The sequence below is a fragment of the Tinamus guttatus genome, unplaced genomic scaffold, assembly GCF_059628265.1.
Source record: "Tinamus guttatus ecotype Peru unplaced genomic scaffold, ASM5962826v1 Tinamus_guttatus_pri_ptg000058l, whole genome shotgun sequence".
NCBI lineage: Eukaryota > Metazoa > Chordata > Aves > Tinamiformes > Tinamidae > Tinamus > Tinamus guttatus.
This window is the reverse complement of record NW_028288592.1, coordinates 5,777,669-5,799,445: the sequence shown is the minus strand read 5'-3', so window position 1 is coordinate 5,799,445 and position 21,777 is coordinate 5,777,669. Positions and strand designations below refer to the sequence as shown.

General features: G+C 33.9%; 1 protein-coding gene across 1 annotated transcript in view; it reads right to left on the bottom strand.

The window, feature by feature from the left end:
- The window catches only part of KLHL1 (kelch like family member 1), a 212,004-nt gene that overhangs the window by 135,381 nt on the left and 54,846 nt on the right, over positions 1-21,777 (bottom strand). The window contains exons 2-3 of the mRNA XM_088540305.1: positions 16,697-16,870; positions 2,929-3,065 (exon numbers count right to left, since the gene is read on the bottom strand). Of these exons, the coding sequence (XP_088396431.1) occupies positions 2,929-3,065; positions 16,697-16,839 (280 nt within the window). The 5' untranslated portion in view covers positions 16,840-16,870. The remainder of the gene's footprint in view (positions 1-2,928; positions 3,066-16,696; positions 16,871-21,777) is intronic.

Here is a 21,777-nt window from a genome sequence, read left to right as displayed (position 1 = left end):
ATACATAGGAACGTATGTAACCCAGGGCACTATGATCTCAAACTTACATTTTCTAAAATCAATTCTCTTGCTGCCTGAGAAATGAAACCTTGTTTCCACATGAACCACTGCACATAAATGTTGGCTTCGGAGCTCCTCAGTGGGCTCACATAAAACATTCAGCAAACACACAAAGGAAGAAACTCGGTTTTGTTTTACATTATAGATCTGCTAAATCACAGACTATGTGTGCTTGCTTCATTTCAGTGAACCAAATACAGCAAAGAGAAAGCAGATGTATATATTGAACTTTCCTATTTTTTACATTTTTCACTGTAAAAGTCATTAAGATTTATGATTAAACTTTAAAAGAAAAAAAATGAAAAAACACATTGTAGTTTACAAATCTATATAAACTACAACAATCCATGATTTTGAAAAAAAAATCTGTAATAAAACTGGACTTTTAACTTTAGACAAATATGAACTGCAATGATAAATTGTCCTTTTTTTGTGATAGATGATTAATTCCCTGATAGTCAGAACACTGCTTAAAGGCTATCATCCGTGAGAGACAGAGAAGCTGCAGGTAACTAAAATAATGAACATATCCTTACAGTATAAATTGTATTGTATGAAAATGAGCAAAATAAATATGAGCTATTAAATGAAAGTCTGAGCATACAGAAACTGCAGAGATGGCACTTAGGAATTATATATATATGCATATATATATATACACACTAATACATATATATTCATATTTGATAAATATTATAATGAAATAAATTTAAGAATTTATCTTATAAAACCTTTTTTCAGCGTATGCCTTTTTACTACTAACAGGTTTAAAATATAATGTCTGCAAATTTTTGAAACAAATGAAGTTTTGAATCAATAGAAAAAAATTTACTCAGACAAAATAATTTCATATTATAAGCAGATGAAAATTTTCATTAATTTCCATGTAAATCAATATATTAATTTTGTTATTGCTATTGTCATTTCCTTGTCTAATATAGACATACATTTATTTTATTACTCAGTCTAAGTATTTTAAAGAATGTTTCTTGTTTTGAGTATGACTTTAGCTGAAAGTCATTATTCACTAAATCTGCTGATTTGCAAATGTAGTAAAAACCTAATGCAGACTATTGAAAGAATGAGTAACTGGTACAAAGAGAAAGCAGTAGTAAATGAACACAGTTTTACTAATAGATTTACAAAATATATGTCTACATAAATTATATTTGAATTATGCTATCCAATATTGCTGTAATTATTTTAGCTTAGATAATTAGAAAACTTTGTATTTATTTCAGATAATAAAATAATATACAAATTTTACCTTATTAAGGTAATTTATTTACAAAATTAAATTATTTAGTTATAATATTTTTGTGTAAAACAAAATTAGTGACTGACAAAAGAACTCCAAAGCCTATCTAAAATATCCTGCATGATATATGCTTAAGCATATCTCTTTCTCTCTTTTTTTATTTTTTAGCTTTATCCAAATTGTGCTTTAAAGATACATTTAGCAAATGAATTTACTCATTAGTAATAATTCTAAGGAGGCTTCTTCACAGAAAATTCAGCACCCCTCATTCCTTTTAATTCAGTATTGTCTGCTAGTTCAGTTTTCCCATTGCTATTCAGATGCACAGTTGTCTTATTTAGGCGTTCTTAAGTTACAAGTTTTTATCAAGTCCAGAGGTGATGTTCTGCCAGGCACCAAGTACTTAGCAGGCTATTGAGGCCTATTTGCTCATACATCAGTGAACAGGGTCCAGCTGCTCATGTCACAGCTCCATCATCTGCCTCTTTAGAATACACAGAGATGCCAAATGGATTTTGTCAGTGTCTTAGAAGAAATGGCACCGAGCAGTAATTCCAGAAATCCTGTCCAGAAAACCATATCATTTCAGAGGATATGGTAACAGTGGTTAACAAGAAAACTTCGAGATATCCAAAGCTGTGTATTTAGTAACTAAATTAATATTGTTCCTGTTTTTATTCAAAGATATGGCAAACATTAACAACTTCCTTTCTAGATGAATACACCAAACTTTTATCTCTGATGTATAAAACCTGTCCTTTGCTAAAAGACTCTAATTCAGAGTTTTTAGTATTTAGTTTTACTGCTAAAACTGAAGGGAAGTCTGGGAACATTCTCAAAAGGATGCTTTTATGTGAAATAATACTTTATAATAAAAATGCATAGTTTTACCCTTCTTAAACTATTGATTCATTCTAAAAATGAAATATTTTCACTAGATTCTAATACATTATAAAACTGATGGAGAAAACTGTGGTTAATATAATATGGATATGATTATTTAGATTTTTTCATTTTGGTTATTTATTTTTTTTAATCATACCTAAAAGAATTTGCAATGTGATACTGATAGCCTTTAGGTGTTTGAAAACAAACTCATGATCAGCTGTATTTTACTGAAATATCGTTGCCCCCAACACAAAAGCTTCTCCCAGATATATACAACTATGTGTGAAATTAAATGCTTTGGAAGCAAATCACCAATATCACACAATCACAGAAAAGGGTGATTTATCTATATACTGTTAGGACCAGTTCTTTAGGCAAACTGTAGAAATTAAAACAATAAAACCAATTAACATTTTCTACAGGATATGAAATACTTTATATCTGCAACCCCCAGAAATTACTGTAAAACATACATATATGTTCACAATATGAGTTAAAAAGTCAAAGCTAGCAAACTATTGTTGATTGCTGTTGTCTTGTTCTAAACATCTAAAAGTTCAAATCTATTACATTCTTGTTGACTAAGCAGTAGCCACCAAAATACCAATTTTCAAGGAAAAGAAAGGCAAATAAATTACACAAGTTAGCAAAAATTTAAACAATAGTCATTTAGCAACATCATTTTTTTTTTCCTAGTGAGTATAACGTATGCATTGCAATACCTGTATATGCAAACTGCACAAGATCCCACAGTGCATTGGGGTCTATGCCTTCCATTTTGATCTCCTCTTGCTTGGCTTCACAAACATCACTTGTAAACATGGCAGCAAAGTAGTCAGAGACAGAACTGAGGACAAGTCTGCAAAAAGTGTAAAAACTGGTGTTATTGAAATTGCTGTATGTATATTAGATATTTCATTTCTCCTCCCCCCCCAAAAAAACTCTGTAAACTTAAAATATATATTTTATTGTAATTGCAAAGTAGGAAGAATAATATATTATTAATACATTTTTTACATTAAAAGTAATTTAAAAATGCATTTAATTCTAACTTGATTCTTCTTCCTGAGATGTAAAGAAAGTGACAAATTGTCATATGCATAGATACATACGTACAGATATAGATACAGACATAGAAATTAACTTTCAGTCTTTGGGATGATTTTCCTGTAATATACATGTTCCTATTGTTAACAAGATCAAATGCCTATTACAGAAGCAGGTACCATACCCCACAGACACATTTCACTTAAAAGGACTGTTTTTGATAACCTTTATTAGAAGCATTTAACTTTACAAGATCATTTCATTTTTAGTGAAACTGTTAATATATTAGCTTACTCTTCAATAAATAAAAATCTCAATAAATCTCTTCAATAAATAAAAATCTATTGTTTAAATAAAAATACCTCTCTGGGCAGCCTGTTCCAGTGCTCTGTCACCCTCACTGTTAAGAAATTTTTCCTTAAGTTCCTGTGGAACTTTTGGTGCTTCAGTTTCCGGCCATTTCCTCTAGTCCTATCAGTGGCCACCACTGAAAAGAGACCATCCCCGTCCTCTGCACTCCCTCCCTTGAGGTACTTATATACACTGATTAGATCCTCTCTCAGGCTTCTCTTCTCCAGGCTGAACAGGCCCAGCTTCCTCAGCCTCACCGCTCAGTTGTCCAGTCTGTCCACGTCCCTTTGGATGGCAGCGCAGCCCTCTGGGGTATCGGCTACTTCTCCCAGTTTGGTATCATCAGCAAACTTGCTGAGGGAGCACTCTGTGCCTTCATCCAGGTCATTGATGAATAAATTGAACAGGACTGGACCAAGGACTGACCCCTGGGGGACACCACTAGTGATAGGCCAGTTACCAAATATTACACCAAATACTTCCTGGAAAGATTGTCACATTTCTAGCTTTTTTTTTAAAAAAAAATAATAATACATGTAATTGCATTGATGAAACACTCAGATGGAGAACTTAGAAACCAAGAGAAAATATTCATTCCTTTGCATATAGTCAAGTATTTTATCTAAGCAAAAATAGCAAAAATATGTTCCTGAAGAAAGCACATTACCACTTATCACCCAGTGTAGTAATTGGTTGCTTGTGCTCTCCTCATCCAAGCTGTAATGTAAAATACGACAGTTTGAATTAGCTTTATAATTTTAAAGTGCTTTGAGCTACTATATTTTACCCTCTATATGGGGCAGATGGAGAACACATATATGATCATTACTCTGGCTCAAGTGCTGGGCAATGCCTAATTAATTTGTGATAGCTTAATCATTTTTGATGGTTTGCTCAGTTCTACCAATCATTAACTTTAGAAATAAGGATACTCAATCCCTAAGGAGCTTATATTCATATTGAAGTCTTTAATAAACACAGACACTATACAAGAGATGCAATAGCTATCTCCAGAGGATCCTAATTCATTATTCAAATTTTGATAACACTTAGGAACATTTATTTATTTATCTCAACTAAATTTCACAGTATGTATTCATTATACCAAGACACCCATCTAGTTTTGGATAACTCCAGAACAAGTAGCTAATATAACAAAAATAATAAAAACAAAAATTCAGGATCCATTTATTTTAACAGTAAATCCTCTATTTTTAATTTCTATCATTCAGGACTATACATTATTTATTATATAATAATATTTTATAGGTATTCTCACCTCAAAGATAACAAAATAGAAGCATGACAGACAAAATAAAGAATAGAGACATTCTATCCCTTTTCATTACCTTTTACAAAAAATACACTAATAAGGGCGTGAGACTACTTCAATATTTCTGTCTGGATGAGTAGTGACTATTTGAAGTGTATCTTATGATTTTCCTCACTTTGTTTCATATTACAAAGCTGTCTCAGAGAACATCAATTAGATTATTCTTGGATGAAACTACAGAAGAAGACACACCAAGAAACTATAATGGACTGAAGGTGTAAATGAATATGACTCAGTCTACAAGATCTGACAAGAAACAATCCAAAGTGAAAACTTCTAAAAATATATAAAGGTCAGGTCATCAGCAGTACCTATTTTACTTTCAGGTCTATTTTACTGGTTTGCCACACATGTAAAAGGAGATATAGCTTAAATGAGCTGTAAGGGTCTGTGAAGTAGCAGTTCACTTAAAAAAAAAAAATCAAGATTTTGAAAAGAGTGATGAGGAAAGAAGATTTTTTTTAAAAGTTCCATATGTTATTCACTAGTTAATATAAATAATAGAATAGCTATTTCACCAGATGAATATAACCAGAAAGTTAATTGGTTTCAAGACCCTCAAACCTTTTTCTTGGAATGTGCTTTGCAGGCTAATTTGCAGTGAAAGGAACCTGCTAATTACACTTAATTCTGAAAGGTGACACCTTTTCTAAATCTTCTTTGTGCTTCAAGAATATCCAGTGCTGACACAGAAAATGAAAAATGAGAAATCAAAGGGCTCAATTAATTTGTAATGATCTGCTGCTTTCTGTGGCTCAGAAGGCTCCAAACAGCTCTAAATTGTGGCTCAAAGACATTTGACCTGCTAATCAAGAGAGGTCATTTGTCTCAGGATGTCATTTTCTTTTTTTTTTTTGATCAGTGGTCCAGCAATAAGAATACTTCATAAACTCCTGAACTTTAAGAATCATAGAATCTTTTCAGTAACTACAAACATGACCATCACCTCATCACCAGAGACAATGAAGGCTATAAAGTCCTTGGAAAAATTGTACCTGGAAGAAGACATGGGCAGCTAACAGGAAAATTGATCTAGTACACAGACTATTTCCTACTCAGTACCAAAAATTCCTACAAAAAAATGATCTGTTTTATTTATTTATTTACTTATTTATTGTGAGATTAAATATTGTGAGATCAAATATTGTGCCCCAACTTTAAATTATTACCAGAAGTCTGATCATAACTCTTTGGGATCGCTACTTTCATGTTGTTCATAATTCTGAATTAGATGTGCTTTGTTTTTTTGTTTCCTTGGTCCTTCTCAGGCAGATTACAACCATTGTTAATACTCATAAAATGGAAAATACTGTAGTTTTCAACTCAAATTCAGTAATACAGTACAAAATCCAATTTCTCTTACAAATTGTCAAATTGTTAAAGAATTTGATGTTAAATTTCTTGATACTTTAAGAAATTTTTCTTGTCCAAATCTCCATTCTATGTTATTAACGGTAATTTGTTTTCTCTGCAACATTTTCAGTTAACTAACTTTTTTTTTTGCCTTCATCTGTTAATTATGCTCTTTCTAGAGTTTATTTCATTTTGCTTAAGATCAATGACATTAAATGAATAGCATCCATTTTCTCTGCAGGAACTAGTGTATCAGCCTTATACGTTCACCTATCATGTATTCAGAATGTCAAAAGGCATTCTTTGTCTTCTGTTTTCCTTTTCCTTGCAGATAAGAAACTCTGAAATGATAATCTGAGTTTGTTATTGCTACATTTGCCCCAGTCTTCTGAAGTTGTATGTATGTAAAAAAAAAAAAAAAAAAAAAAAAAACAGGAGTACCTCATAAATTAATCTTGCCAATGAAAATCTAGTAAGGTCTTAACATGTTTTGTGCCTTAACTCTAGGAGAAGAACAAAAATATCCCATGGGCCACTTATACCTTGAGTGCTTTTCCTTTTGTATCAGGAGAGAATGTCCAAAGGCTTTTTCTCCCTTCTCTTTTTCAGTTAGTGCTGCCACTTTTCATTCCATTAACTAACCCCATCATCAGTAACTTTTTTTTTTCGGGGATTTCCACAGAAAATAAAGTAACAATTAGACTAAAACTGTGGAGTTCTTATCTGTTTGGGGTTCACATTTTGTCTATTCTCTTCTCAAAACTTGGAGGAAAAAAGTTACTCAATCTTAATGAAAGATTACACTATTATTAGCTAGGGAGATACCACAGTTACCACAGACACCACAAACACCTGTATTTCAGGAGTCCCTGAAATACAATTGCCAGTGATTGCTGAAGTGCTTATACTGAGTATCTTTCAAGGTAAGGATATAGAAAGCCATCTTAGTAAAAAACTATTAGAATCTAATAAAATGGGGATTTATTTGTTTGTTTATCTGTTTGGCTTTTTTTTTTTCCTTGCCTGTGAAAACTATGTACAACAAAATTTTGTTTATTCTGTCCATCCAGATGGATTTTTTTTCAAGGTCATTTTTGAATCTAAATTTGAATTCCAATTTTCCATTTTGAATCTGAGTTTTCATCATGTCTCAGACTTGATTGCCAAGAAACTTTGAATTTCAAATTTCTGCATTATTGCTTTTTCTTTGAAAGTACAAATTGCATACTTTTGCAGAACCAATTTGTCAACTGAAAAAACACGGAAAAAAAGGAAACAAAAAGGTTGTCCAAAACCATGTAGTAAAAAATCTAAATATTGCACAAATAAACATACACACACATATACATCCATGCTTTGTATGTAGAAATATTTATACATATATACATGTATACATTTATGCATATATATCACTTTTTGTAAGTGAAACCTGTTCCTGTGCAGGAAATAATCTTAACTGTCTCAATTTCACCACTTGTATGTTATTACTGAAGTTATTATAGAATATGTATGTAAATCTATATTTATGCAAATTGCTTTTGCCATTTTTATTTTATTTATATCTCATGATGCACTTGTGTAAATAATGGTCTTTATTTCTCAGGCAGCTGTTATTTCTTAGAATGTATCCAGTTTACCAGTTATGTTGCTTATTACAGAGTTTTTCAACATTCATAACTAAAACTAAAACCTCTTCTTTCCCAGTCTCATAACTTCCTTTAAATGTTTCCAGCATAAAAAGATAATTTTAAATGGACATCTACTGAGGAATGTATGAAATACTCTCCTGCCTGAATCACTATTCAAACAAAAGAGCTATTTCAAATGTTTCAGATAGAACAGGGGAATTTCTCAGTATCAGTATCAGCTATGTAAAGTGTAAGAAGCACAACAGAAGAACCTAGTCTCCTCAGGCTAGGATGAGGTTAAAAAAAAAACATACATGAAAAACAGTAAGCATGGTCAATAAATCTATTCAATCCAGCTATTGTAAAACAAGGCTAATGAGCATGGAGTGTGATTCCCACACAGCCTGCACAACCCAATATATTCCTTCCTACGTGCATTAGATACTATTTACTTTGCAAGAAACCTTGGAAGCTCCCCCATGTTAAATCAGCCTCTCTTACAAACTCTGTAAGTCAAAAAACACTAATAATTATTATACACTGACAGTCAGGCAGGGGTAGAAATGTGAGGATTGTTAAGAGAATTTTGAGACAGTAAAATATCCTGAAGGACTGAATATGGATGCTTTCCCTTCACACCATTATTGAAGTTAATTTGGATTCAGCCTCAACTCAGAAGCACTATCGTAGTGTAATGGTCTTGCTAGTAATTCAGATTAGTTCATTAACTTAAGAGATATATACATTTGTTGGGTAAAGAATAGGCATCAGTCCTACATAATCGTTAATGAGAACTGTCTTGTACTTCCTATTACTACTGTTCATTTTAGCAGTATAATCCTATTTGTTTATCTTGTCCTTTAGAAAAAAGAACAACAGGATAAACTTTTTGTTGTTTTTCTTTCATTCTTTCTTTCCTTTTTTTTTTTTTTTTTCCCCTCACCATCTGGATCATTGCTGTTTAATAATTACAAGTCAACCTATTTTTACAGGCAGTTCTGCCTAGGACAAATCGCACACACAAAAAGCTCTGAAACAGAAAGAATAAAAAAAAACAAAAGAAGAAAAAAAACCCTTCACAAACAAATAAGGTGACAGATGGAATTCAGAAGAGAAGAGGTTAAGAGTGAAAGAAGAAATCTTCCTTTCTACCTTCAGTAGAACATGGTTTGTTTTCATTTTAAACTCTCCTACAATACACGTCTCAGCCACAAAGGATAGCTGATACCAGTAATCTTCTCCATCTACATGTTATTCAGACTTTCCTCTCAGGACCATGCCCTGTGAATTTAGATTATCTATCTTCTTTGTCTCATCTTCTTTTAATTCTTCATCCTCTCCCAAACATTTAAGTGCAAATACAGAAAGTGACTCTTCCTCTCTTTTTCAGTGCAAATTAAAACATAATTTTGCACTCGTTACATCTCTTATATTCCAGCCTATTTTTAGGATTGCCTCACTGATCTGACATCATTATTTTCATTACACACGCACCAAACCTACAGTGGCTGCCATAGCTTTGATTTCCCTCAGAGAGCCCAAGTGACACACGCAGCACAGCTGCCAGGCTTGATAACAAAGTGCATTGTCCAAAACACTCTGCCACGACCTTGGGTCAATATCAAAGATATCTGCTTTTGAAGCCTGTACTTTGAACTTCATACAGTGAACTAGTACAGAGATAAACCAAGACTTAGAGAAGAAGGAAATAAGAATCCAGAAAAATTTTCAACATTTGGGAATCAGCAAGAGAGGCAAAATGTCACAGTGAGGAAGCCAAGAGCTAATGCAGATTTGTTATGATGCAAATGAAAAACACAGGTCAACATTTTTCTCCAGAACAAAACAAAACAAAAATGTATTCAGACAGAGCATACATGGTTGAAGACAGAGAGACAGCAGAATTAAATGTGATCCTTATCTGTGGACTTAATGATTTTTTTTTATATTCACTATGACTTCAGAGGAAAGGGAAGAACAGCTTGCAGAGCAGGAAACCAGTTTTAGTTGCTTTGAGCTATCAGGAGAAATATCAAAAACACAGGATTAAGTCTGAGGAAAGCAGAGAGACCTGTGAAATCATCAAAATAACTGACTGCTGAAAATTTTGAAGTGCTTTTCTTAAGGATTATTATAGGAATGTTTTGGAATATTTTGTTAGATGGAGGGGTGAAATCCAGCAGCTGGAGGCTGATGCAAGTATATGTCCCCAGGTCTGACTGGTAGTGAGGCTGTGCATGTTTATCTAGCAGATGCCCACAGAAATACAGTTCCACACGGACAGCACCAGCAGCCTCATCTCTGAGTCTCTGACTCATCAGGAGCAAGGTTTATTTGTGGGACATACATACATCTACATATTTGCAGTGTAGATCCCTACAGCAGCTGGACTGAGACATTCAGTTCTCCCAATATTTGGCCTTGGAGGTTTTCTTTTTCGAAGCACCTCAAATATCATTTATTGTATTTTAGGATGCCTTTGTACAAAGACAGTATAATAGTGTGTTGTTATTAATTTATGTTATTAATTTATGCTCACAGCATATTTCTCCTTGGAGTTCAATTTGGTTAAATCCTTATGCATGCTTTTCAAATCCTTTTTTTGGTGGTGGGCTATGAGGCCTTTCTGACCAACATCACTTTGGTGTGACTTCTTCTCATATGCTGTCATCTATCTGTTCTCTGCGAGGCTGTCGCCATCTTAATCCCAAAACCCTACTAATTTGGGGTTTTCATTTTATACCACGTAGCATTTTCAGTGTTATTTTTTTTCCTAAAATCATTCAGTTTGCATCAGGGACATGACTTGGTTGCCCGAACACAGGTGTCAAGAGCCAGTTTCAGGGTGCCTGATTCAGCAGTTTTATGAAAGGCTTCACCCTTCTGGACCAGCATGTGAAAGACAGGCACGATTCCCCAAGGCATCTCAGGGTTGTTAAAGCAGCTTTAGCTTAATATCCCCGCTATGTTAAATTAGCTTAACATTGCTCTTTACTGTCCTTCTAAGACATCTTATCCCTGCTTCTTTCAGCCTTCAAAGCCTATTTTACTTACTGCTTTTTCTTCACTCTATAAAGTAACAGCATTAGAACACATTCTTAATAACTTTGCATTTTGATAATGCACAATCAACACATTTCATTCTGTGAAAATAACTCAGAAGCTCTCTTTTTTTCAGCACATTCCCTTAACTTTATCCTTGAACAAACAGTCATCACAAATTGCTAGGAAAAAGTATGCCTGTCCAGTAACTTTGCTATTGCTATTTGCCATCTATGTAATATTATCTGCATGATGAGCTTAATTAATTCAGAAGCTTAACTCAAGATCTCGGAGTCAAGATCTCAGTCTAGATCTTAGGCTACATCAATTTGAAAAAATGAATTTCAGCCCAATTGAATTTAATTAAATATTTTGGATAAAAAATGAAAAATTTACTTTTTATTCAAATGCCATGGAAAATTTTTAACCATATTAAAACATTTCTAAGTTTTATATAATTTGCTCTTATTCCTTCTGTGCTACCTTTTAAACCACAGTATGAGTTTTACACACTTTAACATTAGGAAGAATTCAAATGCCTATATTTCTTTGATGTTAATTGAAAACAAAAAACAACAACAAAAAAGCTTTCTAAAAATGTAAACAAACTGGGCTATATTTAACAATACAAAAGCAATCTAGATTTCTTTTTTTTTTTTTTTTCTATCTTATTCAAAATGTAGAGTTACTGTTTATCCAAGTGTAATAAAGGACAGAACTTCAATCTCAGGATGTAAATCTCATCCTAAAATCTTTACAGGATTTTTTTTAACATTCAACGTCTGTTAAATTGAAGCCTTTTGTTTTAAATACATAATTAAATCTATGCTTAATGCACTTTTTCTTCTAATACTGAGTTGCTGTATACACCATTCCTAGCCAAATTCTAATTTATGTCTTAAACCTTATGAGTATGAGTTTAAAGTTGGCCTTAACATTTACACAATCCTCAGTGAAGATTTTCAATGCAAATCCTATGGGTCTGTCTATCCTTCATATAGATTTTTGTGGCTTTTGATTTTTCTCCAGTATTTTTGAAGCTCATTCAGCAGCTAGAGAGTATAGCATTTTAAATAGAGCATTTAAAAACACTGCATTCAAGTACCTCTCTCAAACATACATTTGCGAAAAACTGTATTTTCAATTTAGTGTTGACCCAGGGGATTATTGCTAATTAAGAAATTTCTCTTTTACCTCAAAAATAATTACTGCTTTGACTATGTCACTACAGTTTGAAATAACATTTACTTCCCAGTGCTTTCGGCATATCTGAAGAGAACAGAAATTGCCCATAGTAGAGTTATTATTATTTTAGCATTTTTCTCTCTTTAGGGTACATTGCATTTTTTCTTTTTTACATTTGATTGTTATCTCTGCATGTTATAGTAATCATTTATCCAGTTTAATAAAAATTGATTTTTGCTCTTCTTTTTTAACCTTTATTTAAGTGTTAACTACTTTACTCATGAAGTGTCTGTTAGACAAATGTTCCTACTTTCGGTTATTTATTGATGATTATATTGCTTGGGTGGTTTGTACTTCCTCTTTCTGTTCCTCCAATTGAAAGATTATGTTGCTAACCTGGAGGATTAGATTAAACAGCCACTATGGTCAAGAGCCAACAAAAAGCTTAAGCACATTATAATTTTAAAGCTGTTTGAGTCACCGGTCACAGTGAAAAGCAGCTTTAACAAGATTGGGAGTTTGGCATGGTGCCTCCAAGCAGGAAAGTAGAGCTCCCTGCTTATGTCTTATAACCTACCTTCCAATCTGATCTTTTCTTCCTGTTTTGAGGGAAGTACAAATGTAAATAAACTAAAATAATAACAACAATCACCTTGGAAGGTTTTGGAGATTTTATAGCATGGTAATAGCTTCTTCTACAGAAGGAAAAAAAAAAAAGTAATTTGAAAAATCATCTAATGGATATGATCAAGACGGGTGATTGGAGAAGAGGCAAGAAAGGGCAAATATCCTCAGGAATGAACCTCAAGTGGTAAAGAGACTATAAGTGGCAGAAAATCTACTTATTGTACCTTTCAAGTGTCATTTGGTTTAATATACTTACTTTTTTTAACTGAACTTTTATTTTTAAAAAGTAGAAATATTGATGTTGTGTAATATTGCATGCAATATTTTCTTTGCTTGTTTTTATACTACTGTTTTGTTTAGATTTCTTCTGAGTCGGAGAAAAATGAAAATATCTCTCATTCTTTTTATTGTTAAAATCACCATAGCAATTTTTTTGAATAAACATAGAAAGTTTTGAACTGTTTTTTGAAAGTGTTTTTTAATTGTACTATACTGTAGTATATAGTACAGTATTTGCTTAAATTATTCTATTAAAAAGTAGAGAAAATATATGAAAATTCATTATTCTAATCAATAATTTTGAATGTTTTTTTTAATTAATTGTATTTTATTAATCTGCAGCACAATCAGTATAAACTATAGTCTACATTTATAGGCTGCCCAGAGAGGTTGTGGAGTCTCCTTCTCTGGACATCTTCAAAACACACCTGGATGCCACCCTGTGCCACGTTCTCTAGCTGTCCCTGATGGAGTAGGGAGCTGGACTAGATGATCTCTAGAGGTCCCTTCCAACCTTAACCATTCTGTGATTCTGTGACTCTTGGATACATGTGTTTAAAATAGAAAACAATTTTAAGTGGATTTTTGTTGATAAGGATTCATTTCATTTGGGATAAAATTTATTGAATATATAAATTCTACCTCTCACAAACCTGCTGAATTTATAAATTCCACAAATACTGATCATGCATCCTCCCTAAGCAGGTTCTTTATATTTTCCTAAGAACATAAAGTAAATACTGTCTAGCCTACTTTGTCTAAAATGTAGCTAGAGAAAGCACTCTGCTGTTTATGAAAAATGGAAAATTTGTGGTGGAAAGGCAAAGATGATGGCAAACTTGTCTTCGGTGACCACAAAATGACAAAGTTTCAGATGGCAGATCTTGAAAAGAGTTAGTAAAATGAACGTAAAATAAAAACCTTGCATGTCAGAAGTAACTGAGCTAAAATGCAAAAATGTAAGTACACAGTTAGATGCAGGTATAGGCTATCTGGTGGAAATACAGGGACTTTGCCCAAACATGTAGAAAATAAAATAAGAAAGCCAAAGTTCAGATGCAAATGAATCTAGAAATGGATGTAAAGGGAAAGAAGAGTTTCTATGCTTGTACTGTCAGCTAAAGGAAGACTCAGGAAAACTTTTTTCTAGTGATCAGTGAAGCAGGGACCTAGTGACAAAGGCAAAGCAACTGAATGCCTTCTGTGCCTCAGCCATTTTCTAGCAAGGTCTGCTTTTAGGCTTCACAGGTCCCTGTGCCTGGGAGGAGAAAGATCTGATGAACTAAAGATTGGTCAGCCAGGCCTAAGAGTCCAAGAAGGTTATGGAGCAAATCTTTCTAGAAGTCTGGTCATTGAGGACTGTGAGGTTGATTGATAGAAAATTGGAATAGAGAAGCTGTGGAACCTCCTAGCATACAGATATTTAAAACCTGAGCACCTGATCTAGTCTTGGAAATGAATCTAATTTGTAGTGGATTTTAGTTTTGTCAAGGACAGTTGAATCAGTCTCCAGAATATCTTTTTCAACAAAAAATGTATTCTAGGATTAAACAAACAAGATTAAACCAGAAGTTTTTCTTTTTCTTCTGCCCAGCGACACCTGTCTAACAAAACAAATATTGTAAAGAAATGAACACTATTCACTGCATTTTGTCTTTTCAGACAAATTTTCTGTCTATTCAAAACAGTCTTTACAATTCTACATCATTCTGATCTACATCAGCTTTGTTGCCAGTTCTTTGAGATTTGATCCTTTGACTGCAGATCACAGAGAAGTAAAATATCAAATGGAAAGATATCTGAAGGTTTATTACAAAATCTAAATAAGATTTTGGTTATTATTTCATGGTCAATCTTCTCCTTATTAAGGTATTTTCCAGCTCCAGAATGATTTAGATATGCTGTAGAATTGAAATGACAAATGTGAAATTAAATTTACTACTGGCAGGCTGTAATACAAATATGAACAGCTGTCTTGAAAATTGCAGACATTTTTCCCTTTCCCAAACTGCGCAGTCTACCAAAATATTTATACCAGTAAAAATGTAGTGGTTCGTTTTAAACAATCCATATTAAATAGGGCAAACAACATCAAATGTGTAATATTTGTATGAATCCAATATGCATTTTTGCAGTCCAGTTTAAGGATGTAAACTCAGGCTTTGCAATGACATTTTGTTTTCACCTCATTTGTGTTTGAGGACAAAAGACTGGAGCACAGGAGTAGTTAGTTGTCGAATTGTTGGGTAGAAAATATTAGGAACTTTGCTGTCTTCTGAGAATCAAAGTTTTATCAAGGCAAAGAGGGAAGAGTGAAAGCTCTTAGAAGACATGAGAGTAGGAACAGATCAAAAAAGGCCAAAGGAAGAGGAGGAACTTTCCTGTCTTTATTGCAGCTACAAACCTAAAACTAAGCAGACTTTACGCTTCTGACTCATGTGTTCTGCAAAATTATCTAGGTCCATCTTGATGTCGTTGCTTGTTAAGTGGAGGTATTTTCTCATTTACCATGACTATGGGATAATTTAAACAGTTTGATAATATTTCTTTGCCTATTTTTACTTTTTCATATTTTAACAATTGTTTTAACTTCTCAGTCTTGCAGGTTCCATTAATACTTTTCTTATTATGACAGTTGGAATATCTAATATGCAACCCTTCTGCACAACAGCAAAAAGAGTAATCTCTGTGCCTGTCTTCACTTGGGTGCAGGAAGAACTTTGCGAGGTAAAAGCTGCAAAGATGACCTTACAGTACCCCTCTTCACCAGAAAGCTGGGTTATGAATACAGAAGTACTCTGGCTGTGTTTAGGCTTTCCTGCTGGGACAAACACTGGCTTTTCGTGGATGAAGTGCCTCAGCAAAGAAAGCAGTACTCTGAAGAGAACAAGCCTTTCTCACACAGTTCGAATGCACAGTGGCTTGTTCTCTAACCTGGGACTCAAAAGAACTCTGTGGCACTAGGCAAAAGAACTCTAGGACTCTCTAGGACTGGATTTTCGCTTACATCCATTAAGTCAGAGGCTACAATTAAGGTCTCAACAAAATCTCAACAAAAAAACAGGATTTTGAACTCTAATCAAAATGCTTCTATGCTTCTCTGTATACTCACTGCTTTAATACTATATCACCTCATCGAATTTTACAAATGCAAAGGCCATTGTATTTTTTAGAATCGCTGTTACCTTTAAAAGTAATTAAGATTTTTTTTCAGTTCATTAAAAATAATTGTTCATGGGAAGTGAATGTTTTTTTTTGCTCTAAGTGTGAGATCTTTGTAATATCACTTTTCTGAGAGACCCCTAGGAGAGACTCTTCAGCATGACATGATCATGAGCTAAAAATGATGCTGTGCTCACAGTAGCTGTACAGCATCCTCTTTTAGAAAAAAACACTTTGTTCACAGATTGCACACACACAGTAGAAAGTTTATTAGTTGAGTGCTACCTAAACTGTTCAAATCTGTATATAATACCCACAAAAAATAGTTCAAAGACCCCTCCTTAGGTGGATGCAGCTAGTTACTTTTGTGGCTTACAGAAAGTGAGAAGCAGACATAAGGGACCACAGAAAGTAAAGTTTAAGAAATAAGAAGATGCAAGACATTTATTGTCACAGTTTCAATACCATATGTTTGTGTCCTACCTGTGTGCGGGTATCTTGCGATTCCCTGCAATCAGGATAACGTCGCAGAGCTGCTGTTGCTTCAGGTAGCTCTCCATCTTCCTGAAGGTTTGCTCAGCATGGTGAACAGCCTGATAGAACTCCTCAGAGCTACTCGAATCCATGTCACATGGAGGTGATAAGGCTGCTGACAGTCTGCAAAAGACAAAAGAAATGCTGCGTTGATACCATGTGACCCCTTTTCACCTTTCTGCACACTTTAGAGGAAAATTGTTTTACAGAATTAAGCAAACTATTCAGTTACTTCTATAACTGTTTCATCGTATGCATAAACAAAGTAATAATAGAAAAAGCAATCCTTTCTTCCACTGCTTCTAAGAGTGTTTACTCAAGTTCATTTCAAAATTCACATCCATTTTGTACCACTTGAGAAAAAAAAAACCAAAACTAATCAACTTAACTGGTAATGAACTGGGAAAATTTCTGCAATAATAAATTAGTCTTGCATTTTAATCAAAACTAATTAATGCAAAAAGAGTTTGGTCTCCTATGATGCCTACATCTTTAATAATCAGAAAAAAAAATGGTAGGAGAATACTTTTTTTCTCATTATACAGCCATATTTTCTTAGTTCAAACTTATTTGGTGCAGCACTTTTGGTTCAAAACCTTTACTAAAATAAGGAACTGATTCAGCAAGCAACTAGCCCTCGAGAAAATCATATGCTTCCAAATACTCTATGACACAGAAAATACTCTCTTCTTTTACAAATATGTAACGATATTGTTTCAAATGAAAGATTTATTTTTCGCATGTATTTTGGTGCTGAAAATGAAGTATTTCATATATGATCATATCATTTCCCTCAATGAGTATATACATAATATATACAAATTATCTTATTAAACCAATAGAAGGTCATCGAAGTACCAGAGGATGTATTTTAAGGCCAGCGTATTGAATGACATTATCAAATAATTTAAATCAGTTTATGTGTATTCTAAGAGAAATATTAAAGAGAGTAGAGGAAAATTTGGTAATTTACAATAAATAAATAAAGCACTAGTTTCATTATATATGCTTTAAAATCACTGGGAATCATATTTGATATTCACTGGGAACTTTAGTGATATTAACAGATATGTAAAATAATATAATCTGCATTTCTGGTGCTGGAAACATTTGAAAAGGGCATAAAGATAATTAAAAATCAGCTATTAAAATTAAATACTCATATATTAAAAAAAAGTATTTATTGTTTGCTTCTGTCTTATCTAGACTCTAATATTGTTAAAAGGAAGCATTGCTACAGACCAACAATATATTTTTGGATTAATTTTGTCCAAAGTTGTTCCAAGGACTCTGCTGCAATCATTGGAGGAGAGTCACCACAGGAAAGGAGGAAAGGCTGGCCCGGCTCCCTGCCACAGTCATTCCTATCTTTCTCAGAGCTCCTTTGAAGTGATGGTCTGCCAGTGGATGCCAGGTTGTAGGCCTGCATAACTGAGGATGGCCTGCAGGTATTTTTTAAAAGGAAACTCCTTCTTGCAAATTAGCACCTGTATATGGCACAGTATGGATTAAGGAGGGGAGGGGGTAAAAAGGTAGCAGAGTCGAATCTCTGTAAAATTATGACCTACATTAAATTCACTTGAATAGGATTAAACAAGATTCTGGGAAGTCATTAAATTATTAAGTATCGCAATTTCTATGATAGTAATGTTATAATATGTTTTAGCCTGAACCACTTATACTGGGTAGAAACTGAGACACTATAGCAAATTGGATTGACAAAACTTTACAAACCATAGTTCCACCACAGAAACATTTATTATTCAGGAGTTTAGAAAGCCATACTTTCTTCATTCTGTTACACTTTTTTTAAAAATTCAATTTAGTTTACGCTGAATATCTCAAAAATTATTCTAAAGGTATAAAATAAACATATTTATGCTTCGGGAGACAGATGAGTGTACTTTCCTTTATGGTCTGTCAATCATGTTGAACAGAAATCCATGCTTGCTTTCATATATTTCTGAATTTTCAAGAAAGAGCAGCTCACTGTATGGACAGTGGGTAGGGATTTCATCTTGTCTCTCTCCCTCTTTTTTTTAAAAAAAACCTCTGTTTTATTGTAGGCCCACACAGACTTCAGTTCTTCCCTTTTATTGCTGAAGAATTAGAATGACAAGCAATATACGGGCTACAAAGAAGTGCCTAATAAACAAGTATGGTAGGGAAAAACAGACATATTTTTTCACTTCTTCTATGGAATTTAGAATTGATGACAGCAGCAATTCAGAGGTATATGACAGGAAAGAGCAGGTCTAAATAGGGTCATATTGTTTGCTACATTAGAATTTAGTGTTTAGACTCTAAGCCAGTTTATATTTAACCAGGTAAGATACTAAACATGTCTCTTCTTGATTATTCAAAACATACTGCTCTCTTTAGGTCAAAGAAAGTGGAAATGCTCTGACTATATTTATACTTGTTTTATACACTTGAGGTGAGCCTAGGTTATTTTGTTCTTGAACCACTACAGACTATATTTGCCACAATTTCTGTTCTCTTTCATGCTTGCCATTTATAAACAATGCTTTCCACCCTCAGACTTATCCATATATCTTACAGTTAACAAATGCCTACTGGAAAATCAAACCCTGAAGGCTCAGCATATAATCCTGAAAAATGGCAAGTATTCAGCTTTTTTTTTTTTTTTTTATTTCATTTATGAGCAAGTGGAGATAGAAAGTCTGCTTCTTATCCTTTTCAGAAGCAATACCCTTTACATTTTTTCTGTTTACGCAATACTTCAAATTCACCCAGCAGCTTGTTAATACAGGAATTAGTTAAAAAGCTTCAAACAGCAAATAACAGTTATTTTGTACCATCTTACTAAATGCATTTATAAATAACTATGAAAAATTAAAAAAAAAAAAGAGTTTGCATTTTTGTTGTTGTTTTAATGCAAGCAACTGTGGAAGAATTGCTTGAAAGGGGCAACTTAGAGAAAGACTAGGGCCTAACAGAAGTTCTGGCATTGCAGAGCATGCTTGGGGTGATACACAGTTGCCACTTCCAGGATGGTTGGTACGCATGGACTCAGCTCCTCCACGGTTCCCTGGGCAGCACAATCTGCCCTCCTCGCAGCTGCAAAGGGGAGTAACGGAGGATGGAGCGGGGTGAAGGCACCGCGGCCAAACTCTGTTGCACTCCCTGTGCTGGGCTGCTGATAAGCCGCACAGTGGCTGTCTAATGAGAGATATACGATAACATGTCCAGGGCTGAGCCAGTAAAGGTGGCAAATCACTCCTTTCAGATGAACTTTGGTTGAACTTTGCTCATTATAATGTCAAAACACACCTCCATCCCAAAAATTACCTGCCTCCGAGGTACGACCACTCCTCACTGAGCATGCGCTCTAGATTTTTGATTTACTGTACCTTTAAATGAAAGCGAGAAACTTTTTCACTAATCAATAACAATATTAAGTATGACTCTAGTCACTCAAGCTCCACCTGAATGTAAAGAAAAGTATAAAAGGTGAACTAAGGATGAAAACTGGGAAGGAAGAAACCATCGTAACTCTTGGGTCAGTCGACAGGCTGAGCCCCCTTCCCTCCCCTTGGACTGGAACGCCGCCTGAGGAGACTCAAGACTGAGAGCCCTCTCCCATCTTCTGGGGTGAGTGATGATTGCACATTTGTACATCAAAGCTAGCTAAAAAACCTATTCTCAAGTAGAGAATTTCCTGTACTGACATCCGAAACCTGCTTTGTAAATGTTGCATTTGAATAAATCATACTGTTTGTGAACTCGAGTACTTGTTTGGGGGTGTGTTTGGACCTCCAGTTGACAGACTGTTCATGAATCCAATACTGCCAGAGTCGAGCTTATAGTTGATCACACTATTTGGGAACTCAATTCACTCCTAGGAAGGCGATCAGACCTACAGTCTACAGGCTGTTGGTGAATCCGATACTGCCTGAGTTGGCCATATAGCTAACAGAGCATTTGATATCTCCTTCCCCCGCCACCACCACGGCTTTCAAACTGCAACATTTTGCAGCAACCTGAGCTCATATCCAGCGAGACACTTATAAGTATATAATATATATTTTTATATATATTATATATTTATATATTTTATATATATTATATATATATATATCAAGGTTCCCTAAATCAATCTTTCAAAACTTGGTTTTTATACCTTGTTTTTTGTACCTTCATGCCTCAAAAATAGATAAACTACTCTGTAACCAGTGAACAGGACAGACTCCAGATGGGCTTCATGTATAATCTCTTTTATTCGTCAAGAGCAAAACCTAAACTTATTGTGGGAATATCAATTGTTCGGGAATTGTTCACTCTAGAATACTTTCTATGTCTAAACAATTTGGTTACTAGTAAAGAAATAAGAAGACTAAACATTTTACAAGTTTATGACAATTCTGCTGAAGGGTGATACTATAAGGATGAGAATATTAAAAGGGCCACAAATACTATAATCTTTGGAAAAGATCAATAGTTTTTTTTTTTTTAGTGAAATGGCAAAACAAATGAAGATCACATAAAATAAAAAAAATAAAAAGAAGAAGATGGAAAAGAAAAAAGAGAACACCGCAGAATAATCTTCATAAGTCTGGACCATATGCTCAGCATGCTGTCCTCAAAAAAGAAATGGTTAAAAAAACAGCCTGAAAGTGTTGATGAGGAAGTTCATCCTTCCAGCTTTATGGATGTTAAAGATTAAAAATGCAAGAAAAGCTTAACTCTGAGGATGTAGCACATCTGACCGTACAGTACTCTCCTTTTCTTTGAAAAAAAAAAAAAAATCAAATAGAACATTAATGTCATCTGTAATCAGCTCTTAATTCTTTGAAAGAAAATGAGTGCAAACCAATGCTCCCTTAATCATGAATAAAATCTTAATATTTTTTTCTGATCTAAAAAGGCATCTCCCAAACAGGAGATGCTTCTCCAGTTATTCCAAATGTCAAGCTGTAGGACCAATGTCTCTTCTTATAGATGGGGAAATGGGTGTATTGGTTCTGTCCCACTCCAATTAAGTAGGAAGGAAAAGGCACTCTACCAAA